The sequence below is a fragment of the Hyaena hyaena genome, unplaced genomic scaffold (genome assembly GCF_003009895.1).
Source record: "Hyaena hyaena isolate Hyena2069 unplaced genomic scaffold, ASM300989v1 scaffold_37, whole genome shotgun sequence".
Classification (NCBI taxonomy): Eukaryota; Metazoa; Chordata; class Mammalia; order Carnivora; family Hyaenidae; genus Hyaena; species Hyaena hyaena.
The window spans coordinates 1,618,467-1,641,181 of record NW_024080669.1 but is presented as its reverse complement, the minus strand read 5'-3'; the positions used below and the strand labels follow the sequence as shown (position 1 = coordinate 1,641,181).

Genomic DNA, 22,715 nt, shown 5'->3' with positions numbered 1-22,715 from the left:
GGCCAATGAGAAAGCTATTATGAATGGGCTGTATGGCAGCTGTACAAGGATGCTGTTGCTTTCCCAGAGCTAAGCACGTTTCTTTTTGGCATTGTTTTGAGTGATGCTGTAAATGTACAGGCAGAAGTAAACAAAAGGGAGCCATTTTTGGTATTGCAAGGCTCGGAAGGCAAAATAAAGTTGGCCAAATGGAAGACACACTAAGCAGGAAAATATTTTACCTTTTTAGAAATTTTTTGGTGAATGTTTTTTAAGCTCAGAGTGTCCATTTATGCTTTAACTATGACTGGTGATTTCAAGTTCACTACATAATAAAGGCAGGGTGTTTTAGCTTTTGAAGTTTGTTAACTATTGACTTGAATTAGTCACAGAGACTTTTCTGAACGTTTTTTCTAGAGGTTATACATATTTAAGGTATTTCTTTTTCTTTCTAGTAGATTTTAACATCAAAAGAGTAGGTCTCCCAATATATTTTCTGTATGGTTTTCATTAGTGTTAAAAACTCAAGAGTTGGTGGTGGAATACCGATTTCCCTGGTCATGTGATGACTCCTCTCAAAAAGATCTTGAGAAAAGCAGACATTTAATCTACAAATGATCTTTACAAGGTCACATTTGAAGGAGGGACAGATAATATTTGTGGAAGGTACATGGTACCAGCTTGAAAATGCAAGCAAATCAAGTACTTTGGAAACATTTTTTAACACATGATATTTTAAGTCTGAATGTTATGAGAAGTGATATATTTTTCAATTAATTGTCATACACATTTGTTAATTACATATTATAGGTTGGACATTGTATGTAAGACTAAGCAATTTTTCATTTTGTTCGAAGGAAGCATGTCTTTTTTCAGAGGAATTAGGGCAAATACTACATTTTAACCTAAATTCTGTGAAGTTAATGCATTTCTTTTTCTTTCTTTTTTTTTTTTTTTTACGTTTATTTATTTTCTTAGAGAGAGAGAGAGACATTGTGAGTGGGGAAGGGGCAGAGAGAGAGGAAGACAGAGAATCCCAAGCAGGTTCTGCACTATCAGTGCGGGGCTTAGACTCCCAAAACTGAGATCATGACCTGAGCCGAAAACAAGAGTTGGACACTTAATGGACTGAGCCATCCAGGGACCCTAGTGCATTTACCTTTAAATAGGGAGAACATGTCAGTTCATGTGTATAGTCCTGGATATAAATATAAACTCTTATTGGGAGCTCTGCTGGATTTATGCCTTTGAAGGGACGTCACCCTGTTTATTCTTGGGTGGTCATCAGTAAGAGAGCGTGCAGGATTGGCAAGTTGGGGTGGCATGAACAAAGATGATAGGAATAATGGTACCAGTTTCTGGGAGTCCTCAAAGGGTGATGTGCTGTCTACCACTCATCTTCAATACATAATTCCTGCCTGCCCTGAAGATAAGCCTGGCCAAGTTGTATGGAATTGGGGAGGGGAGCTAACATATTGAGTGCCTAGTTAATTGCAAGCTGTGCAGGCCTTTCATAAGTGTTTATTGTGAGGTATTGTCTCTGTTTTTGCAGATAATTTTAATGTTTAATTTTATTTTATTTTATTTTTTTTTAAATTTATTTATTTCTAGAGAGAGAGAGACAGCATGAACAGGGGAGGGTCAGAGAGAGAGGGAGTCACAGACTGAAACAGGCTCCAGGCTCCGAGCTGGCAGTCAGCACAGAGCCTGACGCGGGGCTCGAACCCACGAACTGCGAGGTCATGACCCAAGCGAAAGTCGGACGCTCAACCGACTAAGCCACCCAGGCGCCCCTTTAATGTTTAATTTTAATTGAAAACTTTAAAAGCTTGTCTGTTAGGCTTTATTGTAACGTTTCCTTGTTAATTCCCTGTCCATTCCACATCTCTCTCTTGCTCTCTCCACTTTGCTGTCTCCATTTTAGAGTCGCTGATCTTTTTATTCTTCAAACAAGTCCAGACCTGTTCCCGCTTTTGGACCTAAAGATGATCCGCCCTCTGGGCTCCTCTTCTGCTGATGCTACATGGCTAGCTCCTTCGTGTAATTTCAACTTTTAGTCCAGATTCATCTCAGAGAAGCTTTCCCTGTTAACTGGCCTGCTGGAGTTGTTCAATATTTTCTTACTATCTTACTCTAATTCTTTGCATAGAGTGTGATGTTTTTCTTTTTTATTCAAAATTTTAAAATATTTTTTTTTGAGAGAGTGAGAGAGACAGTGTGAGCGGGAGGCGGTGTGTGTGTGCGCGCGTGCACGAGCGCGCATGTGCATGAAACAGAGAGAGGGAATCACAGAGTCTGAAGCTGAAGCCGGATGCTTAACTGACTGAGCCACCCAGGCACCCCTGATATTTTTCTTTATATTGAAGTATAATTGATATGTAACATTCTGTTAGTTTCAGGTGTATGACATAATGAATAATTTTGTATTTGTATACATTGATCACCACAATAAGTAATAGTTACCATCTGTCACCATACATAATTATAAACCTGTCCTCACAAAATTTTTTTCTTACAGTGAGAACTTTTGAGATTTACTCTTAGCAACTCTGAAGTATGCAGGATAGTATTATTGACTATAGTCACCAAGCTGTACATTACATTCCCATGACTGAAGTTTATGCTTTTTGACTCTCTTCACTCATTTTGCTGACCTCCCAAATCCCGCCCCCCCTCTGGCAACCGTGAATTTGTTCTCTGTATTTGTGAGTTTTATTTGCTTGTTTTATTATTTAGATCCTACATGTAAGTGAAATCATATGGTGTTTGTCTTTCTTTGTTTGGCTTATTTCACAGCAGAATACCCTCAGGGTCCATCCATGCTGTCAGAGATGGTGAGATTTTATTATTTCTTATGGCTGAATAGTATTCTCAGTTCTTAATTCAGAATTATACTTTTTTATTTTATTTTTTAAACATGTTTGTTTGTTTATTTTGAGAGAGAGAGAAAGAGTGCGAACACAGGAGGGGCAGAGAGAGAGATTCCCAATTGGCAATGCAGAGCCTGATGCAGGGCTCAATCACGCGAACCATGAGATCATGACCAGAACTTAAATCAAAAGTTGGACACTTAACTGACTGAGCCTCCCAGGTGCCCTCATACCAGATCTTCTTTATCAATTCATCCATGGATGGACACTTAGATTGTTTCCATATGTTGGCTGTCATAAATCATGCTGCAGTGAGCATAGAGGTACATGTATCTTTTCAAATTAATTGTTTGTTTTCCTCAGACAACTTTGTGGAAGTAGAATTATTGGATTTTCTGGTAGTTTTTTTATAATTAAAAAATTTTTTTAAGTTTATTTTGAGAGAGAGAGAGATGGGAGGGAGGGAGAGAGAGAGAGAGAAAATCTCAAGCAGGTTCTGCACTGTTAGCACGAAGCCTGATGTGGGCCTTGAACTCTCGATCTATGAGATCATGACCTGTGCTGAAACCAAGAGTTGGGTGCTCAACTGACTGAGCCACCCAAGCACCCCTCTATTTTTAATTTTTTAAGGAACCTTCTTAGTATTTTCCAAATGACTGCACCAATTTACATTCCCACCAAGAGTGCATGAGGGTTACCTTTTCTCTCCATCCTTGCCAACACTTATTTCTTTTTGATACTAGCCATGCTGACAGGCATACGGTGATATGCCATTGTGGTATTGATTTGCATTTCCCTCATGATTAGTGATGTTGATCATGTGCCTGTTGGCCATCTGTATGTCTTCTTGGAAAACATGTCTGTTGAGACCTTTGCCCATGTGAAAATCCAAGATTTAAAAAAACTTTGAATTACAAGCGTTCTTCATATGTTCTGCATGTTAACTCCTTATCAGATAAATGATTTGCAAATATCTTCCATTCAGTAGAGTCCTTTTTCATTTTGTTGATGGTTTCGTTTGCTATGCAGAGACTTTTTAGTTTGATGTTGTACCATTTATTTTTGCTTTTTTGCCCTTGCTTTTGGAGTCTGATCCAAAAAATCCTCAAGTCCAATGTCAAGGAGCTTGCCACCTGTATTTTCTTCTGAGAGTTTTATGGTTTCAGGTGTTAGAACCTTGTTTTTTTTTAAATTTCTTTTTTATAGTTTATTGCGTGATTGCTCTCAGATCCAGGCATATTGTCTTTGCACTTCTTTATCCCAGTGCTTGGCGTATATTTGTTGAATATGTGCACTGAGGAAAGTCAAAACCATCAGGAACAGCCTTCAGCTTACTGCTGAATTTATCTCTGAATAAATAAATATCTCTGAATTTATCTCTGAACCTGCCCTCCCTGGCTTTCTTCTGTTTGAGAGGAAGGGGAGGTAACCCTTCTTTTAATGGTATTCAGTGTTTCTAACTGTGTTGCCTCTAATTCCCTATTGTCTTGCCAGAAACCTTAGCTTTTCATTTATCTTTTTCTCTTCTGATTCTTTCTCTCTATAAATCATGTCTAATTTTCTCTGAAAATAAAAATCTTTAGCTATATATCTCATGTAGTCTTTGCTGGGTCTTGATCTCTTAGTCTTATTGTTAGACTCCCCTACCTCCCTCCGTGGACTAACCTAAGGAAGCTATCATTGTAGTTATTTTATTATAAATACACTATAAAAATATATTCTGAATTATAAACAACTGACTTACAAATGAGGTTTTGGAATATAACACTTGTATATTGGAGACTTTTATTGATATAAGTTCTTAATTCTTGCACTTAGAATATAGTTGTCTTCTGAATATAGAGTCTTTTTTTTTCTTGGCTATGTTCCCTTTTGGCTTAAACCTTTGATGAGATGAGCAGCTTCCTAAAACACTGTTAAAATATTCATACATTAGATATTTTTGTTGATGCAGCTTGTGTTTGTTATATGGGACTATTTTTTCAAGAGTTCAGGAAATGGCATACAGAGAATAAAATACCTAGCTTTAAAAATTTATTGTCTTACTCCTCATTTGAAGAGTCATTGATGATTAGTTATTAAATGGGAATTTTATAGTTATTCTAGATGGACCTCTTGTTTCCGCTTCTGGGGCATCTATCCTAAGGAAATAATCTAATGTATAGAAGAGCACCGTGGCCAGTGATGTCCATCACAGTGGTACGTGGAACAGTAAAGGCTTGAAAGCAATGTAAATGTTAAAAGGGGGGATGTTTGAGATATGTTACAGTATATCTATAGAATGGAATCATTTAGACATCATAAAAAAGTTTATAATGAGCTTTTGTTGACACAAGGAAGAAATTGATGTTTTTAAATGTGAAATAAAAAGCAAGGTGTCACACTTTGCTTCTCCCACTGGTAGACAACGTTAGGTAAGTTTCAACCAACTATATTGCTGATAACTAGAAAAACCAGAAGGCACTCAGCTGTGAAGACAGTAAGGAATTATGAGGCCAGGTTCTGGAAGATAAGGAAAGCTCTGAGAAGTTTGCCTGACGTTTGAGGCCGCCTTGCCCGTAAGGTCAAGGCTGATTCTGGAAGTGACAGTTGAAAGGCTGAGTAGAGTTTTCAAAATTCGGATGTCAGGGAGGACAAAAACAATTGGAATTAGAGCCTGCCAAGTTAGAGGGCCCTGGAAACTCTGGGTTTTTTGGGGTTGGGTCCCTCAGGGCCTAAATTGTAGGAGTAAGGGTGAAACAGAAGTAGACTAGTCTTTAAAGAGATTAAAACCCAGTTTTTCAATCTGTTTAATTCTGGATTACATGAAAATAGTCTGGGATTCTTAATGTCCCCAGCCTGTTTGCCTGCCAAAAGCAAAAGTAAACCCTTTCTGAATAGCATCACCGATGGCCTCAGGTTGTCTCTATAATTTTTAAAAAATGTTTATTTGAGAGGGACAGAGTGAGTGTGCACATGAGGGGGGGAGGGGGAGAGGGAGGAAGGGGGAGAGAGAGAGAGAGAGAGAGAGAGAGAGAGAGAGTCCTCAGCAGGTTCTGCACTATCAGCGAAGAGTTTGATGTGGGACTTGATCTCACAAACTGTGGGATCATGACCTGAGCTGAAACTGAAATCAAGAGTTGGACACTTAACTGATTGGGCCACTCAGATACCACTCTATAATTTTTTATATATATACAGTGTCTAACATTCAGTAAAAAAAATAGGCACATGAAAAGACAAAATGCAACTGGAAACCAGGAGGAAAAATTGACAGTAGAAACATCCCCGTAGGACAAGCAGAGATATTTGAATTATCAATCATGAACTTAATAAATCTGTGATTAATGTGTTAAAAGAATTAAAGACAAAATTGGTAACTTTGAGATTTGAAATAATGAATTAGAAATTCTGAAACTGAAAAGCACAAGAACTGGTTATTAGGAACTCAGTGAATGGGTTTAACAGCATAGATAAAGCTGAAAAGAAAATTAGTGAAGTAAAAGGAAAAAAATTCAGGCTAAAGCACTGAGAGGCAGAAGGATGGAGAAGATGGAAGAGTGTAAAGGACATACGGAATATGATGAAAAGGTCTTTATGTGTAAGTAATTGAAGTTCCAGAAGGAGAGGAAAAAGGAAATGGCACAGTAGCAATTACAGGTGTGCCTCGTTTTATTGTGCTTTGCAGATAGTGCATTTTGTTTTCTTAACAAATTGAAGGTATCTGGCAACCTTCTACTCCGTTATTCCAACAGCATTTGCTCACTTTATGTCTCTGTCATATGCTAAATTCTCCCAGTATTTCAGACTTGCTCATTTATGTTTGTTACGGTGATCTTTGATGTTACTATTCTACTTGTTTTGGGGCACCACAAACCACACCCTTGTGAAATGGTGAACTTTTTTTTTTTTTTTTTTTTTTTTAAGAAAGCTCTGCGCCTAATGTGGGGCTTGAACTCATGACCCTAAAATCAAAAGTTGCGTGCTGTACTGAGCCATCTAAGCACTCCTAAAATGGTGAACTTAATTGATAAATGTATGTGTTCTGACTACTCCATTGACCAGCTGTTTCCTCATCTCTCTCGTTTGGCTTCCCTGTTTCCTGAGACACAATATTGAAATTAGGCCACTTACTGACCCTACAGTGGCCTCTTAAGTGTTCAGATAAAAGGAAGAGTGGCATGCCTCTCAGTTAAACAAAAACCTAGAAATGATTAAGCTTAGTGAGGAAGTCACATCTAAAGCTGAGATAGGCTGAGAGCTATGTCTCTTACACCAGTTGAGTGCAAAGGAAAAGTTCTTGAAGGAAATTAAAAGTGCTACTCCAGTGAACACACAGATGATAAAAGCAAAACAGCCGTACTGCAGATGTGGAGAAACTTTTAGGGGTCTGGGTAGAGGACCAAACCAGCCCCAACATTCCCTTAAGTCAAAGCCTAATCCAGAGCAAGGTCCTGACTGTCTTCTATTTTGTGAAGTATAAGAGAGGGGAAGCTGCAGAAGAAAAGTTTGAAGCTAGCAGAGGCTGGCTCTTGGGGTTTAAGGGAAGACGCTATACTGTCTTGTAACAGAAATGCAAGTTGAAGCAGCAAGTGCTGGTGTAGAAGCTGCAGTGAGCTCTCCAGAACATCTAGCTAAGATAGTGAAGGTGGCTACATTAAACTTAAGTTTTCTACAGTCTTCGTTCAGATGAAGATACCATCTAGGACTTTCGTTGGTAGAGATCCGTGTCTGGCCTCAAATCTTCACAGGACGGGCCGACTCTCTTGTTGAGGGGCTAATGCAGCTGGTGACTAAGTTGAAGCCACAGCTCATTTACCACTCCAACATCCTAGGGCCCTTAAGAATGATGCTAAATCTACTCTGCTTGTGCTCTGTAAATGGAACAACAAAGCCTGGATGATAGCACAACTGTTTACAATGTGGTTTACTGAATATTTTAAGCCTACTGGTGAGACCTGCTCAAAGGAAAAAAAATATTTCAGGGGCGCCTCGGTCGGTTAAGCATCTAACTTTGGCTCAGGTCATGATCTCAGTGAGTTCAAGCCCCACATGGGGCTCTGAGCTGTTAGCTTGAGCAAGCTGGAGCTTGCTTCAGATTCTGTTTCCCTGTCTCTCTGCCCCTCCCCCCACTTGGGTTTTCTCTCTCAAAAATAAATATGTAAAAAATAATTTCAAAATATTACTGCTCATTGACATTGCACTTAGTCCCCTGGGAGGTCTGATGGAGATGTAAAAGGTTCATGTTGTTTTCATGCCTGCTAACACCGCATCCATTCTGCAGCCCGTGGATCAAGGATCTTCAAATCACTGCTTAACGAAATACATTTCATAAGGCTGCCATAGATAATGATTCCTCTGTGGATCTGGGCAAAGTCCGTTAAAAACCCCTGGAAAGGATTTACCATTCTAGATGACATTAAAAACATTGGTGATTCCTGGGAGGAAGTCAGAATATCAGCATTAGCAGGAGTCTGGAAGAAGTTGATTGTAGCCCTCCTGTAGACTTTGAGGGGCTCAAGACCTCAGGGCAGGAAGTAGCTGCAGGTGTGATAGAAGTAACGAGAACTAGAATCAGAAGTGGAGCCCAAAGATGGGACTGCATGACTGCAATCTCAGGATCAAACTCGAACTGATGAGGGAGTTCCATCTTACAGTGGAGCAAAGAAAGTCATTTCTTGAGATGGAATCTTCTGGGGAAGATGCTGTGAAGACTGTCGAAATGATAGCAGAGGATTTAGAATATGAATGACATAAACTTAATTGATAAAGCCAATGGAAGGCTTTGAGAGGACTGAAAGATTTTGAAAAAAATTTCTACTGTGGGTATAATGCTCTCAGAGAGCCTCTAATGGTACAGAGAACTCCTTCAGGAAAGGAAGAGTCCATCAGAGCAGTTGACTTCACCGTTGTCTTATTTTAAGAAGTTGCCGCAGCCACACCCACCCTCATCAGTCAGCCATCAGCATTGAGTCAGGACCCTCCACCATCAGAAAGCTTACAACTCACTAAAAGCTTAGATAATGGTTGGCGTTTTTTAGCAATAAAATATTTTTAATTAAGGTATATACATTTTTATTTTTTAAACAATTTTTTACTTATTTCTGAGAGAGAGAGAGAGACAGTGTGAGCCGGGGAGGGTCAGAGAGAGCGGGAGACAGAATCCGAAGCAGGCTCCAGGCTCTGAGCTAGCTGTCAGCACAGAGCCCGACGCGGGGCTCGAACCCACGAACCGTGAGATCATGACCTGAGCTGAAGTTGGACGCTTAATTGACCAAGCCACCCAGGTGCCCCAGTATATACATTTTTAAAGACCTAATACTCCTATACTCTTAATGGACTATATATAGTATAGTATAAAAACGTAACTTTTGTATGTACTGGGAAGCCAGAATACTCATTTGACTCATTTTATTGAGATAGGTGCTTTATTGTGGTGGTCTGGAATCGAACCTACAGTATCTCTGAGGTATACCTGTATATTTTGGATATATGTACATTTAGACATATGTTTTTCAAGTATATTCTTTGATTATATGTTCTTACTCTTTGTTAGGGTATCTTGATAAGCAAGTTTTTTATAAAGTAGAATTTAATTATCTTTTGTATGGTGTGGTTAATGCTTTTTATCTTGTTTAAGAAAGATGATTTTCTTCTATTGTCTTTTCAAGCTTTATAGATCTGGCTTTCACAGTTAGGTGTATAACCTATGTAGTTATTTGGTGGGTTTGTTTGTTTTTTTTTTTTTTTGCTTTTTTATTATAGTGTAAGGTGAGGGTTTAGTTTGACTTTATTGTTTTTCTATATGGATACCCAATTGTTGCACTACTATTTTTGGAAAAGACCAGTCCTCTATGATAAGTGAAGGCTCTGTATATGTGTGGGTCTTTTCTGTTCCACTAATTTATTTGTCTTTCTCAGACACAGAAAAATCCATGTAAATGGCAAGTACAAAATAAGATGGTAGGAATAAATACAAATTTATCAGTCATTATAACAAATATAAAATGTACTAACCTCACTAGTTAAAAAACAAAGATTGTTACATTGAGTTTTAAAAATATAGCTACGTATTCTTTAAAAGAAACCTATGTAAAGCATCGGGACTCAGAAAAGTTGAAAGTAGAAGATGGGAAAAAGAATTATCAGGCAAATTCTGGAGGTCATTTATATGGCAAGGAATGGTATCTCATTTCAACTCCATGCTTTTCTGGGTTCAGGACCCCTCTGCGCCCTCACCCTAGTGGTTGTAAAACTCTGGCCTCTGCATTACTTCCCAGGGTAGCCACATATTTTATTTCTACCTTTGGGAATTTTGTTTATTCTGTTGTGAGGTGACCTGTGCATTTAAAACAAACTTGCATCTAGCACTTTTTGGTGTGATGTCTCCCTCCCCCGTGCAATATTTAGTCTGCTATGTAATTTGTTTTTTCTTTATTTATTTATTTTAATCATTTTTTATTGTTTTTAAAAAAGTTTTAATGTTTTTTATTTATTTCTGAGAGAGACAGAGAGAGAGAACATGAGCAGGGGAGGGTCAGAGAGAGAGAGAGAGAGGGAGATACAAATCTGAAACAGGCTCCAGGCTCTGAGCTAGCTGTCAGCACAGAGCCCAATGCGGGGCTCGAACCCACGAACCGTGAGATCATGACCTGAGCTGAAGTCAGATGCTTAATTTTATTTTTGAGAGAGAGAGAGACAGACCAAGCACTAGAGAGAGAGGGGAAAGAGAGAGGGAGACACAGAATCGAAAGCAGGCTCCAGGCTCTGAGCTGTCAGCACAGAGCCCGACGCAGGGCTCAAACCCACGAACCGTGAGATCATGACCTGAGCTGAAGTCAAACTCTCAGCCGACTGAGCCACCCAGGCGGCCCTTGTCTGCTGTGTAATTTCTGAACCATTAGTCTCTTGCATGGTTTTAAGAACCCACCCTTCTAGGGGAAGCACTAAAAATGGAAAATAATTGCCCTTGGGCAGGGGTATTACAGATCATTTCTTATGGTCTTGTGCAATTTTTTTTTATATTTCTGCAGTCGAACACATATTTTGTAACTTCTTTTTTTTAACTTGAAAAAGGAAATTGTCCTTAAGATCCTCCCAGTAATAGCCCTTCTTTTCCATTTGTTGCAGGTGGTGCGGTTGTGTCAGAACCCAAAGCTGGCGCTAAAGAATAGCCCACCTTATATCTTAGACCTGCTGCCAGATACCTACCAGCACCTGCGCACTATCTTGTCAAGATATGAGGGGAAGATGGAGACACTTGGAGAAAATGAGTATTTTAGGGTGTTCATGGAGAATTTGATGAAGAAAACTAAGCAGACCATAAGCCTCTTCAAGGAGGGAAAAGAAAGAATGTATGAGGAGAATTCTCAGCCTAGGTAATGACAAATACTACACAAATATTTATTCAGGCCTGTGACTGCCTGAATGGGTAACACATAGAAGTAGTTGAATTAATATTAATTTTATGTCAACGAGACTGCAAAGTTGATATTTGATTTAAAGGTATGTTTTGTTATTTTTTGTTATTATTTCAATGTTTATTTTTGAGAGAGAGACAGTGTGAGCAGGGAAGGGGCCGAGAGAGAGAGACGGAGACCCAGAATCCAAAGCAGGCTCCAGACGCTCAGCACAGAGCCCAGCGTGGGGCTTGAACTCCCAAACTCTGAGATCATGACCTGAGCCGAACTTAGATGCTTAACCAACTGAGCCACCCAGGTGCCCCTAAAGGTGTGTTTTATATAAAAGGTTGTCTTGGAGGATATTGAGCCATCCCTACCTTTGATAGATTTGTTTATCTCTGAACAGTCAGTGACTAATAGTCATGAAGATGAGTTGGAGGCAGTAGGTCCCTTAGAGATGATGAAGATCATGAAAGTTTGTAGATAGGCAAGCGATTGAAAGAAGGTTGAGGTTCAGCTGAGGTTGGGAGTAGAGTGTATTTTGCCAGAGCTATAGTATATTAGGGAAGTCATAAATATGAGATAATAAATAAAAATAAAATCAGATAGCTTTTTTAAATAAAGAAAACTGAAATATTTCTTTTATAGGTAACTTTTCCTATTGAATTAACAGTTAACTCAATAAATATTTGAGAGACCCCTTTTATACTTATTACATACCATATTATATATATGTACTGTATGTACATGTGTGTGTGTGTATATATATGTATATATATGTATTTATGTATGTTACTAGTTATAAATTACGTATTGGGAGAGAAATGGGTTGATTGTAGGTATGGTTGTATTTGGTTTGGTCCAGTTGGAAATATTAACTCATCTAGAACTAGTAATAAAATGTAAATTCTACTAGAACTTTTTAGGTAGTAAATTACTTTCAAGGAGTGACATGAATTAGGAAAGATGAGATTAAGTTAGCACGTGTGACTCAAGCAGTAACTTAGTAAATGGTATCCTGGTAGCCTACCTGCCACTCCTTTGACTCTCTGGGAACCCTCATCTCTCACTTAAAGTTTTACCCACCTAATTATTCATATTACTTTACTGTGACGGATAGCTCAGGTTTCGTCCAGAGTATCAGTCTTTTCTTGTTAAAAAGATTTCTGGTGATGGAATTCAATCTGTCGGAACCTTTGTAACTTCTAGTTTATGTGAAAGTGAACTTTATTCCTTTTAAATATTTAAATCTGATGACTTTTGTTAAAATAAAACCCTGACTGTGTAGACCTTAGCTGACTGGTGATTTTGTATTGCTAAGTTTTTAAAAAATAATTTTACTTTATTAGATATCAGAACTTTCAAATCTAATTTTAACATTTACAGTGAACTAGGTTCTAATTGGAGGAGGTGAAAAGGGGGGTTAGGCTCTCAATTATGATGAACTGTGATAGATTCTTGAATAGAGAGATGTACAAAACGCTGTGTGAACACAGTTTTGCCCAGCAGCATCAGAGAATTCGGCACCGAGGAAGTGTTATTTGAGCCAGGTTTTAGAAGGGCAAGTAGAAATTTTCTAGTCGGGGAAATGAAGAAAAGGCCTTTAACATAGGGGCATGAAAACATAGGCTCTGTATGTTGAAGGAATGTGAGCAGTCTGCTTTAGCTAGAATTGGGGAAAATAAGCTGGGGGTACAGGTTGAAGTCAGTAAGTGTTCTTTTACTTCAGATGGTCTCCTTTAGATCATACATAGGCTGCCATGATTTTTAAGATTTTTTTTTAAAGAGCACTGTTATAGTGAAATAAGAATTAAGATATTCCAGTCTTAGAGCATACTGAATATCATTTAACTTTTTCTTTTTTCTTTTTTTTTTTTTAAACAATGACTTGTTCATCTCTGAGAGGCAGTATCGTGTAATAGTTAAGAGGATAGACTCTGAAGCCTGTGTTTAAATCTGAACTTTACCACTTAGCTCTTTGATCTCTCAGTTTCTTCATCTGTAAAATGAGATAATAGTAGTACTTTCTTTGTAGGGTTGTTGGAGTTACTGACTGAGTAAAGGTTGAGAACTTAGGACAGTGATTGGCACAATGAAAGTGATAAGTGTATTAGCTCTAATTTTAATCATCTTCCTTATTTTCATTATTATAAACATAGCTTACTGTATGAGGCTGAGTATTAGTGATACAGCCAGATTCTAATGAAGTTTACAGACCAATTTGTCCTGACTGAATGGCCTCATACTATTGTTTTCAAGTTCTTTTGCAATTTTTTTTTTAACCCACAGGGATGAGGTTTTTCCTTTTTCCTTTTTGTGTTTAAACTGTGCATCGGGATGGTTCAACAAGTAAGGCAAATGCTGTGAATACGAAAGCTGCAGTTGGCAGTATACCCCATCCAGAACCCAGGGGAGGCGAATTAGACATAAGTGGTAGTCATTCTCATTAAGCAGTCAGGTAACATCATGATGAGTTGGTTTGAAGCATCAAACCTGTCCATTTAAGTTTCCTTTCTCTAAATGATCAGAGGTCCCACGTTGTCTGCAGTCTCTTCGTTGTATTTGTGTGACTCCATCCCAGAATGGGACCCTGGTGGGCCTCCAGCAATGTCAGTATGCAGCTTTTATCTCCCAAATCCTCAGTGTCAGACACATGCATGTACTGCCTTGGGGTTGTCTTTCCAGATGTGAGGGTTCACCATAGATTTGTTGGATGATTTTTTTTTTTAAGGATCAATAGGTTTGCAGATTTTTTAAAAATATAGTTTATTGTCAAGTTGGTTTCCATATAACACCCAGTGCTCAACCCAACAAGTGCCCTCCTCCAGGCCCATCACCCAGTTTCCCCTCTCCCCAAGGATGATCTTGTTTTTAATGTTTGTTTATTTTTGAGAGAGAGAGAGAGAGAGGGACTGAGAGCATGAGCAGGGGAGGGGCAGAGCAGAGCGAGAGGGAGACAACAGAATCTGAAGCAGGCTCCAGGCACTGAGCTCTAGATCCCAGTGCAGGGCTCGAATCCACGAACTATGAAATCATGACCTTGAGCTGAAATCATATGCTTAACCAACTTGAACTACCCAGGTGCCCCTTGTTGGATGATCTTTACTGTAAAACCTTTTGTGAGCTAGATTCCCAGTCACAGCTGTACTGGCAGCAAAAGTAACTGCTGCTGCGACCCATTCAGCTTGTCTGCTGGAAGTCAGACACATGGCGCCGTTGCCTGCAAAGCATGTGCACAGGACACTAAGCACAAACAGGCTCTCATGGAGGGCCCTCTTTTGCCATTTTTTAAACTTTACTGTCAGCATGCCTGTCTGTATCAATTTTATTCCCATAATATGAAGTTTTTAATACACTATAGGCTTAATACAGCAAGGTTTGTACAAGTTATATGTAAAGTGAGAATAAATAAATTTCAGTTAAGATTCAAAATATTTTTTTTAAACAAAGGGAAATGACTTTATTGTATGATCTTTGTGATCTGTATTTTGGTTCCTTAAAGGCTTTTTTTCCTAATCAGTTTTTTGGTTGTTTTTTGTTGTTGTTGTTTTGTTTTTTTAGTTTAAGAGAGACAAAGATCACGAGTGAGACAGAGCACAAGTGAGGGAAAGGCAGAGAGAAGGTGGGGAACAGAGGATCCAAAGTGGGCTCTGCGCTGACAGCAATGAGCCTAATATGGGTCTTGGACTCACAAACTGTGAGATCATGACCTGAACCGAAGTCAGATGCTCAGACTGAGCTACCCAGGCACTCCTCCTTAATCAGTTTTTTATTTTTTAAAGTTTGTTTATTTTGAAAGAGAAAGCGTGAGGGCGAGGGAATCTCAAGCAAGCTCTGCACTGTCAGTGCAGAGCCTGATATAAAATTCACCCTTATAAATAATGTAATTCAGTGGTTTTTTAGTGTGTTCACAAAATTGTGTAATGTCCCCACTTTCTGATTTCAGAGTGTTTCTGTGCTCTCAGCAAGAAACACCATACTCGTTAGCAGTCACTCTCCATTCCCCACTCCTGCTCTGAGCCCCCGTGACCATCACAGTCCTTTCTATCTCTGAAGATTTGTCTGTTTTAGATGTTTCACATAGGTGGAGTCCTGTAACACGGTGGCCTTTTTTGTTTGGCTTTCATAGCACGTGTTTTCACAACTCATTCATGTTACAGTGTGAGTCAGTACTTCATTCCTTTTTAATGGCTAAATAATAATCTGCATGGATATACCACATTCTGATTACAGACATCTTTGTTGTTTCCACTGACTGTAATGAATAATGCTGCTGTGAACATCTGTGTACGAGTCGTTGTGTGGCTCTGTGTTTTCAGTTCTCTTGGATAAATGCCTGAGAGCGGAATTGCTGAGTCATATGGTAATTCTGTGTTTAACCTTTCTGAGAGAAAGAAAGTGCACTAGGCAGGAGAGAGGAGGAGGGAGAGAGATGATCTTCAACAGGCTCTAAGCCTAGCCTCAGGTTCCATGAAGCTTCATGAAACTTGGTCATCTCATGACTGAGATCCTGAGCCAAAATCAAGAGTCGATTGCTCAACCATCTGAGACACCCAGGCACCCTTTATTTTTAACTTATTGAGGAACTACATGACTGTTTACCACAGCAGCATTTTATATTCCTCCAACGACATATAAGGGTTTCAGTTTCTCACCAAGACTTGTTATTGTTTTTGTTTCTGATTATAGCCATCCTACTAGGTATGCAGTAGGTATCATTGTGGTTTTGATTTGCATTTCCCTAATGAGTAATAATGTGAGCACGTTTGCATGTGTTTATTGGCCATTTGTATATCTTCTTTGGAGGAATGTCTATTCAAATCCTTTGCCCATTTTAGGTTATTTTCCTTTATATCGTTGAGTTCTAAGTGTTCTTTACATATTCTGGATACTAGACCCTTATCAGATATATGATTTACTAGGTTTTATTCCCATTCTGTGGGTTGTTTTTTACTTTCTTGTTGGTATCAGTTGAAGTACAAAAGATTTTGATTTTGATGCCACGATTTTTTCTCTGGTTACTGGTGCTTTTGATATCAAGGCTAGGATACCATTGCCTAGTCCAATGTCATGAAGACTATGCCTGTGATTATTTTGAGTTAACTTTTGTATATGGTCTAAAGGTAAGGGTCCAACGTTATCCTTTTGCATGTGGGTATCCTTTGGTGCCAGCACTGTTTATTGAAAGGAACACTCTTCCTGGGGCACTTGGTCAGTTGAACATCTGACTTTGGCTCAGGTCGTGATCTCATGGTTTGTAGGTTTGAGCCCCATGTACGGCTCTGTACTGACCGCTCAGAGCCTGGAGCCTGCTTCGGATTCTATGTCTCCCTCTCTCTCTGCCCCTCTCCTGCTGGTGCTCTGTCTCTCAAAAATAAATAAATGTTAAAAAAAAATTAAAAGAGCACTCTTTCCCATTGAATTGGCTTGATGCACTTGTCAAAAGTCAATTTACCATATGTACAAAGGTTTATTTCTGGATTCTTTCTGTTCTTTCCTTTGGGTATATGTCTTTCCTTATGCCAGTACCTACACCATCTCGATTACTGTAGCTTTGTAGTAAAGCTTTGAAATCAGGAAGTGTGCTTTGTTCTTTGTTCTTTGTTCTTCTTTTTCAAGATTGTTTTGGTTATTTGAGGTGCCTTGAGATTCTTTATGGGTTTTAGGATCAGCTCATCAATTTCTACAAAAAGTGGCTATAATTTTGATAGGAATTGCATTGGACTGGTAGATCAATTTGGGAAGTTTTCTTATCTTAACAATACTAAGTCTTCCAGTCTATGAACATGGGCTATTTTTCCATGTATTTAGGCTTTTTTTAAGTCTTTGAACATTGTTTTACAGTTTCTAGTGTACAAGTTTTTTACCTTGGCTTAATTTGTTCCTAAGTATTTTATTCTTTCTGATGCTATTATAAATGGAATTGCTCTTCTGATTTCACTTTTGGATACTTTATTGCTGGTTTATAGAGCACAATTGATTTTTGTGCATTGATTTTATATCCTGCAACTCTGCAGGACTCATTTATTGATTCTAGTAGTTGTTTAGTGGATTCCTTAGGATTTTCTACAAACAAGATCATATCATCTGCAAATAGAGAAAATTTTACTACTTCTTCTTTATGGATACCTTTTATTTCTTTTTCTTGCCTACTTGTGTTGGCTAGAACCTCATATGTTGGATAGAATTTATGTTGAAGTGGTAAGAGGAGACATCCTTGTCTTGTTCCTGATGTTATGAGGAAAGCTTTCAGTCTTTCACTGTTGCCTATGATGTTAGCTGTGGGATTTTCAGAGATGTCCTTTATCAGATTGTGAAAGTTTCCTTCTATACCATGTTTAGTGTTTTTTATCATGAAAGGAAGTTACAGGCCTTTTATAGTTCATTCCTGGTTTTTCTTCTTTGGAGAGAGAAATGTGTGGGCTTGTAAAATTCTAGAACAAGTGAATATGTTAAGTTGTATTATGGGCAAGAATGCAACTAAGCCTCAGGAGTAACTGAAACCAGGGTTGGAAATGTGCTGGGGCTCTAACTGCGTTCTCTCGATGCAGATTCGTGTCTGAATTGCAGGAAAATCTGGCCTTTGCTACACCCAGGATTTACATTTAAGGGTTTCCGCTGTAGCAGAACATCTGACTCTTAGTCCCAGTCTTGATCTGGTTTGCTAGCGATCAGTTGAGTATCCCTGAACCAGTTAACTCCAAAGAAAAGGCAAACACTGCAGTCCCATCTGGCATGGGCCAGGTGTCCCCTGTAGATGAACCTGTGGCGTGGGGAGCCCTACCCTCCTAAGGCTGTGTGCACAGGGAGTTTGTTCCTAGACTGGAGGTTGAAGAGCTGATCCCTTACATATGCTCTGCTTAAGCATATCTATCAGTATTTAATATAGTTGCTTCCTGTCTTTGTTTTAGAGAGGATACTTGGATGAAGTAACTTCTCTAAAGACGTTTGCCCTTATTTTTCTTAGACTTCATGAAAAACGATTTAAGCAAAAACGATAAGCTGCTTTCTTGTCTTTGATCTGTAACCCTGGTTTTTGCACCTGTTTTCCTTCTTGCACAGGATGTTAGAGCAGAAGCTGAATGGGATTATGAGATGCAGCTACTTTTAAAACATTACTATTTTATTGTCTATACTTGGGAAGGAAGCCTGAACTTGGTTGTAGCTGTCCTGCCTTTTTAGTTATCACGTTGGTGTGCCAGATCTTATTGGTAGATAGATACTGGCAGCTTAGATCTTTGTGTTGAGAAGTTTGGGCTTGGTGAGAAAAGATTCCCGCTTAGATTAGGAATACATTTCTCAACGATTGGGAAAGGGGCAGCACCCCCTTTTCAGTCCTGGAGAGAGGATGATGGCTTGAACCCAAAATCGTGATGGCAAAGATGGCAAGAAGCAGATAGTACTTGCTGTGTTTTCAGGTTGGCATCGCTTGACTTGTTAATGATTGGCTAGGTTTCTGGTTTGAGAAACGGGTTAGATGATGTTGCAATGGGAAGCCGTAGAAAAGGGGAAGGACCCGATCTGACTGTTACTTTGCAGTGATAGTGCTGGCTGCTGTGTGGGAAACGGATTAGGCTTGTGGGAGTAGCAGTGATGCGAGTGGAGGCGTATGACAAGGCTGTTGATGTTGGCCAGACGGGAGGTGAGGCAGCCTGGTCTGGGGAGCAAAGTGGACAGACTGGAGGTCGATTGGAGCTAGAATCAAAAAGAATTGCTAGTGAATTGGACAAGAGGAGAGCTAGAAAAGATGACCGAGAAGGATCAAGGATGACCTACAGATTTCTGTCATTAACTCTGCCAGTGGCTGCAGCATTTACTAAACTGGGGGATTCAGAGTCTAGATGTGAGGAGCACTAAATCAGGAGTGGGGAGAATCAGGAGTTCCATTTGGACTTGTTTACTTTTTGAGATATTTTTATGAGCCATCCAAGGTGAGAAGTCAACCAGGCAATTAGCTATATTGGACATTGGAGTTCAGAGGGAGAGGTGTGGAATGCAGTTAGAAATGTAGTGGCTTTCAGAATAATATTTATTTAAAAAAATTTTTTTAATGTTTTTATTTCTGAGAGAGAGAGAGTGTGAGCGGCGGGTGGCGGGGGGGGGCCAGAGAGAGAGGGAGATAACAGAATCTGAAACAGGCTCTAGGCTCTGAGCTAGCTGTCAGCACAGAGCCCGACACGGGGCTCGAACCCATGAACTGTGAGATCCTGACCTGAGCCGAAGTCGAACGCTTAACCAACTGAGCCACCCAGGCGCCCCCAGAATAATATTTAAAGCCATGAGAGTGGACAGAACCATCTAGGGGGAGAGGAGTGGGCAGTGGAGACTGGGGCTGGCTTATATAGAAAAATATAAACTTTTGCTCAGCAGTTCCATTTTTTAGAGACTTATCAAAAGAATTGAGAAGGGATTTGGATTAAAATATAGAACCATAAAGCTCCTAAAAGAGAATCTAGGCAGTAAACTCTTGGACATCAGCCTTAGGATGAGTTTCCTGAGGCAAGAGGAGCGAAAGCAAGAATAAACACTTGAGATGTCAAATTAAGGAGCTTTTGCTCAGTGAAGGAAATCATCAACAAAACAAAAAGGCAACCCACTGAGTGGAAGAAGATCTTTACGAATGATCTATCCAGTATGGGGTTAATCAGAATATATAAAGAATTCCTACAATTCAATACCAAAAATACAAATAACCTGACTAAACAATGGGTAGAGGACCCGGATAGATATTTTTGTATTATCAACAGTTAGAATAAGTTACCCAAGTGTATGTGTAGCTAGGTAAATGCCAGAGCCTCTTTTTGTTTTAATTTTTTTTTTTTTTTAAAGCTTCTCTCCCAGATGTTTGTTACTAATGACTTTGGTTTTCTTTGTTTGAATGTAAAGGAATGATAACTGTATATTCCGTTTCATGCTGTAGAAATGATTTTTGGAGGTCCCACTTCAAGTATCTTCTAAAATAGTAAACCACATAGACTCAGAGAAGTTAAAATATTCTTTAATAGGCCTGTCTTTTGAACACAAAAATATTCAATAGTGCCGTTTATCACAGTATTGTGTCTTTACAGAATAAGAGAAGGTGGCTCGCAATACTTCTAATTGGACATAAGCTTGGTTATGCATGTAGAGGGAATATGAAGGTCTCCCCCTTTGCCTCCCCTCAAAGAATCTGTGATGACTTTTCTAAAACCAGAACGTTATAGAGAAGTAAGCAGTGAATGTCAAGTAGAATGTGTAAAAGGCCTTTTTCTAATCACTTTGCTCTCATAGTGCCAACCAAGACTTTCTCTAAAACCATAACACTTGCGAAGCATACAACTGCATTTAAATGAGAACATCTTAAAGAGCAAGCCCAAGGCTGAGAATGCCTTTTTTGCCAGGCTGCCGCGTACAAAGTAGCGAATGCTTGCTAGGGGTCCCTAAGAAGTAAGAAAATGCATTGTGAACTCTCATCCTGGCAACTTACTCTTCTGTTTTTACTCACTGTGTGTCGGAATACATGTTTTTTGTTTTGTTTTGTTTTTCAGAGAGTTTAAATCCAGTGTTTTAAATTTGCCAAAGAAATGGAATAAGCAGCTTTCATTAGCATTTTTCTTTCCTCTCTTTGTTTAAACCCTCCCCCTCCTCCTTTTACATGCAAAGCACTCACCCAGCCTTAGTATCTAATAAAAGTATACCTAGACGGTTGAAATCCAAGTTTAAGTAGTTAGAGTTCCTATTTCTTAACTTGTTTCCATTCTTCTTAGAGCTTCTTCACCCAGTTATTTACATTTAGAATAGTTGACTTGTATTACCTGGGTGAAGTTGAACCAACTAATAGTGATCCTTTTCTTTGACTCCCCTGTTCTGATTTCAAAGAGCATGATTAAAAAGGCATTTAGGAGAGAGAATCTTCCATTGTTGTTTGTGTTAACAGTGAGTTAAATTCTCCTCAAGAACTTTGCGCAGGGGTCTTTAGGCCTATGTCTGAGTGAATATTCTCTATTTTACTTTTTAATCACTGGATGAAGACTTTGTAGATTAAATCTTTACTTGCAGATCCTGAATGATTATTACGGCCCTGCTTTGTAGCACAGTTTCTTGGTCATTTCCACTCAGTGTCACACTTACATGTCAGGAAACATGGCGTGTTAAGCGGTGATGTTACGGCACAGTAGAATTAGATACTGCGTGAGCTGACAGTGTGTGAGCTGAATTGCCCGGATTGGAGTCCTCTGCCGTTAACCATGTGTAATGACCTTAGACAAGTTACTGCTCTTTGCCTCCGGTATCTTCACTTAAAGGTGTTCTCATAGGATTGTCGTATTATAATAAATAAGTTAATATTTAGAAAACTCTTAAGATAATGCCTCTTCCCAGGAAACAGATCTAAGTATTTGCTTTCTTTAAAAAAAATTAGATACACCGTCCTCAAAAAATTATGGGAAGGAGAAAAGTATTCAGTGTCCCATCCATTGAATTACAGACTTGAAAATGGTTCTAATAAGAACTTTTATGTCAGGTATATTTTACCATAATTTTTTTCAGAAGAATTATCATAATTCAAAGGCTATTGAAGTCAGTAAGTAGTTTTGAAAACTTAACTCTCAGACTCCAGATGAATGTTGGGCTGGAATTCATGGGTGGAAGGATGACAGGTACACAGATCCCCTATCCCTCGGTGTCTTGTGGAGCGGAGTGCTTAGGTTGGGGCCCGAGACTGAGCTCCAGGAAGGAGACCCTACCTCCCCAGCCCACCCCTGAGCTCTCTTTATGGGGTTCAGTGTGATGAGGAAGGTAAAAAGTGGGAGTATGGGAACCACCTGTGGCCAAGAGTTGCTGAGAACCAGCTGCCTGGTACCTAGAGACTGTGGGAGCCCTTGGGAAGGTGTTTAGGAGAAACGCTTGTCAGAGGGAAGGAGGAGCCCTTGGTCCTCGTTAGCTCATTGCTAAGCTCATTGCCAGAGCGTGGCACGGTCAGTCAGGAGTCAGAATCAGTCAGCTGCGTGAGATGATGGTGGCCCGGACTAAAGTGGTAACTGGACTGTGATGGGAGATAGAAGAAGCCTCCGTAGGGGCCCCTGGGGGGCGCAGGTGGTTGGGCGTCTGGCTTTTCATTGCCATTCAGGTCATGGTCTCTCAGTCATGAGACTGAGCCCTGCGTCAGGTTCCATGCTGGGCATGGAGCTTCCTTAAGATTCTCTCTCTCCTTCTCCTTCCTTCTCCCCCCCCCCACTTCTTCCCTCACTCCCTCCCCCTCTTCTCCCCCACTCACACTTGCTCTCTCTCTCTCTCTCTCTCAAAAAGATGGCTCTATAAAGTGAACTCCCCCCACTCCCCCGTATGCAGTTACAGTGAATTATGGTAATAGATTTATGAAGTTAAACTGCCCTTGTGTTGCTTGGATCAACCGTAGTTTGTAACGATGGGTAAATGCTTCACTGGATTCTATTTCACAATTGCTTATGATTTTTTGGTTTATATTAGTAAATGGAACTAGCATAGA

At 39.5% G+C, this 22,715-nt stretch overlaps 1 protein-coding gene and 1 pseudogene across 1 annotated transcript in view; one reads left to right on the top strand and one right to left on the bottom strand.

Moving 5' to 3' along the window:
• CBL (Cbl proto-oncogene) overlaps positions 1–22,715 on the top strand; it is an 82,517-nt gene that overhangs the window by 12,321 nt on the left and 47,481 nt on the right. The window contains exon 2 of the mRNA XM_039229318.1: positions 10,959–11,206. Within this exon, the coding sequence (XP_039085249.1) occupies positions 10,959–11,206 (248 nt within the window). The remainder of the gene's footprint in view (positions 1–10,958; positions 11,207–22,715) is intronic.
• Positions 13,732–14,439, bottom strand: LOC120229985 (annotated as a pseudogene).